Source organism: Macadamia integrifolia, chromosome 3 (genome assembly GCF_013358625.1).
Source record: "Macadamia integrifolia cultivar HAES 741 chromosome 3, SCU_Mint_v3, whole genome shotgun sequence".
NCBI lineage: Eukaryota > Viridiplantae > Streptophyta > Magnoliopsida > Proteales > Proteaceae > Macadamia > Macadamia integrifolia.
Genome location: NC_056559.1, coordinates 24,906,962 through 24,915,054, shown reverse-complemented (window position 1 = coordinate 24,915,054; position 8,093 = coordinate 24,906,962). Strand labels below are relative to the sequence as shown.

General features: G+C 36.0%; 2 protein-coding genes across 2 annotated transcripts in view; one reads left to right on the top strand and one right to left on the bottom strand.

Moving 5' to 3' along the window:
• LOC122074842 (probable indole-3-pyruvate monooxygenase YUCCA10) overlaps positions 1 to 1,301 on the bottom strand; it is a 3,446-nt gene extending 2,145 nt beyond the window's left edge. The window contains exon 1 of the mRNA XM_042639811.1: positions 609 to 1,301. Within this exon, the coding sequence (XP_042495745.1) occupies positions 609 to 1,277 (669 nt within the window). The 5' untranslated portion in view covers positions 1,278 to 1,301. The remainder of the gene's footprint in view (positions 1 to 608) is intronic.
• Positions 1,302 to 2,703: 1,402 nt separating this feature from the next.
• On the top strand, positions 2,704 to 4,348 carry LOC122074259. The gene is made up of 2 exons (XM_042639101.1): positions 2,704 to 2,811; positions 3,728 to 4,348. The coding sequence occupies exons 1-2, from the start codon at positions 2,704 to 2,706 to the stop codon at positions 4,346 to 4,348; spliced, it is 729 nt and encodes a 242-aa protein (XP_042495035.1).
• The last annotated feature ends 3,745 nt before the right edge of the window (positions 4,349 to 8,093 follow it).

Sequence of the window (8,093 nt, the reverse complement as noted above, 5' to 3'; positions counted from 1 at the left end):
TTTTAAATAATGTTTAAGTGAACCGAATAATTCGGTTTAATTCGGATTCGGTCTGAATTATTCGCGTTTTATATTTACGTTTGAAAAAATCGTGAACTTTACCGAATTTTATTTTTAATTCGGATTTGGTCCGAATTTTTGATAAAATTCGGAAAAATTCGATTCGGCCGAATAATTCGCGAATTATTCGGCCGAATTGATAACACTGATCATGACTACACCTAATGGATGGTGTGAGATTGTTACAGGAGGTCATGGTCCAGGAGAGGATATGGCCTCGTGGGAACCATGAGTTTAAATTCTCTACATATATGCTTCATGTGACAACATCTATCTTTTTTTATTTCTAGAAATACCTCTCTCTTCACATTTTAAATTAGATAGGTGTTGACACTCCGAAACGCATGTTCAGGTGAACGTACTTGCAGACTTGCAGGGAATCTCAACTCTCTCAAAAAATAAAAATAAAAAGAGCAACTCAATGCACGAGGCTCCAGTTACTGCAAGGTCTGAGAGTGGCAAATTTGTAATAAAAAAGTTGATAGCATAATAAATGTTGCTAATATTGAAAAGTTGATAGACAATAAAGGCTATAAAATCTGTCTTACCGGGCTACGGATGACAACAGAGGTCTTGGCACCATAGTTGGCTAGATCACAAGCAATTTCCATTCCAGAATCACCACATCCAACAACCAAAACATTCTTATTGTTATACTTACTCCCACTCTTATACTGAGTAGAATGTAACACCTCCCCTTTGAAGGTCTCAAGCCCTTCCATCTCCGGGATAAATGGTTCGCAATTTTCGCCGGTAGCCACTATCAGAAAACTAGCTTTATATTCCTCAATCTCATCACTCTTGTTGTGCCTAACCTTGACACTCCATTTTTTCGCAACTTCATCATATGTCGCCAATTCGATCGTCCGATTACATGCCGGATTCACCTTAAAGGTACTCACATATTCATCCAAATATTGGACAAATTGCTTCCTTGGTACGAATTTTGGGTAAGATTCAGGGAAAGACATGTGAGGGAGCTCACAATATTGCTTTGGAAGGTGAAGGTGGAGACGATCATAAGCTTTCTTCTTCCATATAGGACAGTAACAATCTTCTCTTTCAATAAGAATGTGAGGGATGGATTGGAGGTTTAGACAAGCTGAAGTCGATATGCCAGCAGGCCCAGCTCCTACTACAATTGCTACTGTTTCCTTCATTTTTTGATCTCTCTCTCTCTCTCTCTCTCTCTCTCTCTCTCTCTCCCTCTCTCTCATCTACACTTCTTTCAAAACCCACATTGGATTTATAAGCAAATATGCTAGTGTAAATGTTATTGTCATTCCAAACACTTGAGATATTGTTTTAGCTTCATTTTCTAGTATGGGATTACATGTAATTGGCATGGAACATGCATAGGAGTATTTCACCTAACTCACTTCACCTAACTCTCTGGTATAATACTCAGAATAGATTATTCAATTTATGAACTATGACAACTTAAATTAGTTTAGATGTTGTCATGTATGGACTCTGGACTATGGACAGTATCTTTTACATAAAAAAGAAACAATGATATGGTAAGATGGTTTCTATAAAAAAAATCATTAATGACCATTAAATAAATAGAAAACTTTAAGCCGGCTGACCATAAAATGGAATCTTGCTCTTGTATTTTTAACTATATAATTTCTTTATTTTTGAGTAAATAATTTATTATTAAAAGTTTAAAACTTGACATGGGTAGGTGGGTGTCTATACTTTAACACCAAAAACAAAAAAAAAAGGTGGGTGTGTGTATATATATATATATGCACTATAAAAATATGGTAACATGGAATTTACCAATATGTTACTTTGGAGGGTAGGTAGCATGAAAATTTGAACCCTTACTTCTAAAATTTATGAATAAGTTGATGTAGGAAAGCCCACCTAGTTTTAAGCAAAATAATAGTTGCCATTTGATACTTACTGCTGCATTTTTTACTTATTTAACTGCCCACCTTGATATAAGCTTACATGATGACCCACTATTTTTTTTTTATCCACATGAACAATTGATTTAAATGAACAATTGGTTTGAGCTATCTGGCTAGTGGCTTATGCATTTTTAGATTCAAATTCAATTAAATACTCACACAAATATGTCTTTTTATTTTTATTTTTTAAATTTATTTCCCAGTCATTTATGTATATCCATGTATATTTCTAGATTTTCAAAGCTTTACTTTGTCATTTGAAGAACTGAGTTAACTAGGGTTGAAACTCAATGTTTGGTCACAAAATTTATGGGTGTTTAACCTGCCACATGACAGATTTGGGCAGTCCTAACAAACTTATTAGGTTTTGAAAAATATTTGATATAATACTTCTACCTTTATTTCTTAAAAGAATATAAACATTTAACCTTAGAAAAATAAATGTTAAAAATTTACCTAAATAAATACAAATAGGAAAAATGTATCTACATGCTTATAGCCATGTGGATCGATGATATGACTATTTAAACCATTGGATAAAGAAGCCATGGTCTAGATTAGTCACATATTGAATTTCATAGTCTAATTCAATCAACTCCATTAACCACATTTCAACCCAAAACAAGTATATGAAGCCCCATGACTAATCATAAGAAGGGTGTAGGGTCATCTTTCACAAATTTCGAATCCAATTGTACCCAAATCTGCCCCATGATGAGGCTAAATGTCTCCAATACTGATGATGAAGATGGAAATGTTTAATCTGAAGGAAAATGCAATTTGGATTGGAGGCTTAAACATTGATCAGCTCCCACACATTCTCATTTTGGAGGTAGTCTTGCTTCACCCACGGTGAATGGAGAATCCCCACAGATTTTGGGGCTTCCAAATCTCAATTGTTCAAAGATTTTAAAGACAAGGTGTGTAATAGAGTTCAAGGGTGGAAAAATTAGCTTCTCTCTCATGCCGGAAAAGAAGTTTTGGTGAAATCAGTCGCTTGCTCCATTTCTAACCATGCGGGGTCTCATTTTAAACTTCCAATATCCCATCATAATGAGATTAGGAAGGCGGTCTCAAATTTCTTTTGGGGTCAGTCGGAAGAAAAACAAAAAAATTCATTGGATCTCTTGGTCAAGGCTTAATAGATCCAAGAAAAAGGGTGGTCTTAGGTTAAGAGATCCCTTCATTCAGAACCTAGCTCTTCTCTCTAAGGTGGCATGGAGACTATGGTCGAATCCAGACTCTTTATGGGCCAAGTTTCTCAAGGCTATCTACTTTCCAAATTTTGATTTTCTTCAAGCAAGGAACGGCAATAACCCATCTTGGGCATGCAGGAGTATCCTGGAGGGTAGAGAAGTTCTCAAAAGTGGCTTAGTTTGGCGAGTGGGAACTGGGCTAATATTTCTATCTAGGATGATAAATGGATCCCAACTATTAAGAATTTCCAACTTCCCAACATTAAAACATTGGGCTGCCCACTTTCCTTAGTTTCTGATCTCATTGACCATAACAATCACTGTTGGAATTTGGAACTCCTCAATACATGGTTTCATCCAACTGATATTTCTGAGATCATTAAGATACAGATCAGTCTTTTTCCACGGGAAGACAAATTGGTTTGGGGTGGATCTCACAATGGCTGCTTTTCAATTAAAACTACATACCATCTCCTTGATAATCAACGGGCTTTTAAATCAAGGCAACAAGCTTCCTCCTCTCGTACTCATGCTTGGGATTTGGTTCCGCAGAAAGTATGGACACACATCTGGTCTTGCAAAACCCTATCCAAAATCAAATCATTTTTATGGCGTGCATGTGCGCAATGCCTTGCTTCTGGGGAGGGTCTTCTTTCTCGTCATGTTTCCGTTGATCCATCATGTCTGAGATGTGGAGTTGCAGTGGAAACTGTGGATCATTTGTTGTTGGAATGTCTTTTCGCACTTGCTTCATGGTTTGGAAGCTCCATTGCTTTTCTTGTTCCAGCATCTAGGCCTCTGAAGCTTTATGAGTTCCTTTCAAGTTGGGATTCCCTCTTTTCACAGGAACAAAGGAAGGCTACAGAAACTTTGGGTATGTGTTCTTTCCTTTACTGGTTTTTATGGATTGCAAGAAATGATCTCGTTTTCAGAAAGAAGATTTGGACTCCTAGTGAAATGTTTCAATCGGCTCAGAGAGCTTTCTCTAAATTCTGGGCAGCTTCGTCTCCTCACAATCAGTCTTCTTATGAAGCTCCAACAGCTCTCTCTCCTCCATCTTCATGGACTCGTCCTCCAATAGGCTCTGTTAAAATTAATTGCAATATTGCATTGCCAACAGATTTTCAGGTTGGAGGTCTTGGTATTATTATTCAGGATTGTCAAGGCGCCTAATTATTTGCTTTATCGGAAAATATTCAATGCTGCTCTAGTTCTATTAGAGAAGCTATGGCCATTAGAGTTGGGCTGATTCAAGCCTCTATTTTGGGTTTCTCTCACATCCAAGTTGAATCATACAATAGAGAGATCATTCTACTTCTTCAACCATCAACCTCTCAGCCTCCAACTCAATTGGCTCCAATTATTGAAGATATTGTTCATATTTCAACTGCTTTTAATGATTGTCATTTCAATCATATTCTAAGGGATGTAAACATTGTTGTGCATTCCCTTGCTCAGAAGGCCTTGTCATTGACTGGTAAGATAGTGTGGCTAGTTTCCACTTATTGGCTTCATGACCTTTGTGTAAATGATGCCTTGTGTTCCTCTTGTCATCAATAAATTCCCTCTTTACCAAAAAAAAAAAAGAATTGAGAATCCCTTATTCATGAGTTAGTGTCTTGGGATGGGTATAGGAAACAAGGGGAAGAGAATTATCAACTTTGCATAACAGGGCAGCGGAGTAATAATGACCCTAGATGACTTTGAAAAAATTGATGGATAGAAGTGACGGCAACTTAACAAACAAGCTACTCGCGAATGTCAACGATGACTTTGCACCAATGTTGGATTGATAAAAATCAATTTCATATCAACGTCATCACATCCAACAACCAAAACATGCTTGTTTCCGTACTTATTCCCAGAATTATATTTGGTAGAATGAAAGACTTCCTCTCCGAAGCTATATCAAAGCCTTTCACCTCTAGAATAAATGGCGAAAATCGCGGTTTTCACCAGTGGCTACTACAAGAAATCTAGCTCTATAATCCTCAATCTCATCTGACTTGGTGTGCCTAACCTTGACACACCATCTTCTGGTACTCAGTGGCTCGGTTGCACTCTGGGTTCACCTAAAAGGTACTCACATAGTCATCCAAGTATTGGACAAATTGCTTCCCATGTACACATTTTGTGAGAGGAAGCTCACAGAATTGCTTTGGCAGGTGAAGTGGAGACGATCGTAAGCTTTTTCTTCTTCCATATGGGACCATAACAATCTTCTCTTTAAACAAGCAAAGAAGTTGATATTGCAAGTAGCCAGCCCAGCTCCTACTACTATTGCTACTGTTTCCTTCGTTTTTTATCTCTCTCCTTGTCTCATTCACATTTCAAAACGAACACTGGTTTTATAGGCAAAGGTAATGTTATTTTCATTCCCATCATCTAGGTTTATATAATATAATTTATTTTTTTACTATAGTTGGGATTACATTAATATTACATGTTTGTGCGTGAACCATGCATATTAATATATTAGGGTGAAATACGGCATGACTAATACGCTTTTACTATCAAAAATCATCCATTAAGGAGCATTGCACCTCTCTTATTTGTCTCCCACCCCTTCCCTCTTAATAATCATATGCAATTCATCCAAATAGAAGAGTTCGACGTGGATCTTGTAGTGGTATTAAGGTTAGATAAAACACCAAGAAATGTGAAAATAAATTGACAATAAATCTGCACAACATAGAGATTTAATGAGGTTCATATACTGGTATGGTGTGCTACATCCTCGGGCGAAGAAGAAGATGTTTCACTAAGCAGAAGAGAGATTACACCCAAGCAATGGTCAGAGAACTCGCCTTGAAAGCCCTAGCTCGAAAAAACCTCCAAATTACAATGATTTTGCTCAACAAGAAAACAATATATTATCTACTCCAAGTCGCAGGTCAAACCATCGGATCGAGGTCGAACCATAGAGCCCCGGCTACGGCCATGCACCACATACAAGATCAGTGTTGGGCTCTAGGGTTGGGCCTCTACTTCTATCATAGATCTCAGAAAACTTTCCATTCGAGTCACCACCAAAATATGTCGAGGCGAGTCAATCTTCAAAACAGGTCAAGAATTCGAGACAAACTTAACATAAGGCTTTATTTGTATAATGTAAGAATGCGGAAAATGAAACTATTCCCGTAAAATAAGATTTTATTTTCTTTGTTTTGATATATATAAAATGCCAAAACAAAACGAAAAAAAAAAGAGACATTGGAAAATAAGAAGCATTTTATATGACGTGAGATTTTCATTGTAAAATATCATTTGCAAAGTAAATTTTACAACAAAACGAACAGCCCGAGTAAATTAGTTAAGACATTGTGACATGTGGACAGTATTTTTCAAACTGTCTAAAGAACCATTAGATAAATAAGAAATTGTAAGTCGTTTCACTACATAATGGATTCTTCTTCTTGTATTTTCAACAGTATAATTTATTTATTTTGAGTTCTGACAATTTCATATTAAAACTTGACATAAGTAGGTGATATGGATTGTCCTCGAAGTGTGAGTATCAACTAGGTTGCCGTGGGGGGACTATATTGATCTCACATAATCATAAACAAGTTTCCATGTGGTATGTACCATGCTACATTTAAAAGGTAGTTAGCAAGAAAAATTCAACCTTAAATTCTAAAATTTATCAATAAGTTGATATTAGACAAGTAAACCTAGCTAGTTTCTAAAACTAATAATTTTCCTTCTATATTTAGTGCACCTATTGATTTTATTGATGGTATTTCATGCTTCTTTTATTCACAAGAAGTTCATATAATTCCTATACTTTCATGTTGGCTGAAAGGGCCTTAGCTCATTCTTTCTGGTAGTGGGTGTTATATTTGGTTATTTTCTAATGTTTGTTACAAGATTAATTGCTTGAGGCTTAATGAAATATCTTCTATTCAATCAAAATTCAAACAATGGTGTACGGCAGAAAATACGTATGTTTTTTGGAAAAAGTTCATCAGGACGGTCCATCGTCATGATAAGCATAATAGGATGATCCATCATATTTTAGTCTCATAGATATTTGGTTTGTCCAACTTTTCAGTGGGTAGGTTGTACACCTTATCGTCCATCATTCCTATTGTAGTTCCTAGATTTTCAAAGCTTTATTTTACCATTTGGCAATCCATGTTTAGATTGAAACTCAAAATGTAAGAAGGGGACTTTAAGATCTACTTGTCCATGAATTTTGGGTTACATTCGATTTGCCACATGCTAGATATTTGGCATCCCCTTCTCATTTTGAAAGGTATTTGATATAATAATTCTAGCTTTTTTTTTTTAGGTATAATTGTTTTAGAATGATTATAGACATTTTACCAAAGGAAATTAAATGTTAAAACTTATTTAAATGACTACAAATAGGAAAAATGGTTCCTACAAGCCCATGGGGGAAACATTTCCTACATACTCATTTTAAAAATTGCCACTGGGATGGATGATGAGGCTATTATGATCATTAGATTAGAAAGGGTTTGTCTAGATCAATCACATGTCAAATTTCAAAGTCTAATTCAATCAATTGTCATGCTTCTATCCACAAGAATATCTATGCATACCTAAGGTACTTTGACCACCAATTTGCACTCTTACATAGCGTTGGATTTTCCGAAGTTATGTTTTGCAGCATGGCAAACTCCAATAGTATTGAAACTTAACATATGAGAAAGGTTCCTAATTTTCTATTTGGCGACAAAATTTGGGCCCTAGCTAGTCTACTATGTGGCATTTAAATTGGACGTGTAAAAATATTTCCTACTACGGGCATGTAAGAACAGTCATCTAAAAACTTGCAATTATTTTGGGGGCTAATAATGACCTTATTGCCGATATCAGAAGCTTTTTCACACTCATTTTGTTTCAAGTTGATTAATATCGGCTATCTAATGGTAATGGAGAATAGATCCCC

Excerpts from the sequence above, each read along its gene's own strand:
- LOC122074259 (XM_042639101.1), top strand. The coding sequence starts at position 2,704 with ATGTCTCCAATACTGATGATGAAGATGGAAATGTTTAATCTGAAGGAA. Across the intron at positions 2,812-3,727 it reads CACACATTCTCATTTTGGAG|AAAGTATGGACACACATCTG; the intron begins GTAGTCTTGCTT and ends TTGGTTCCGCAG.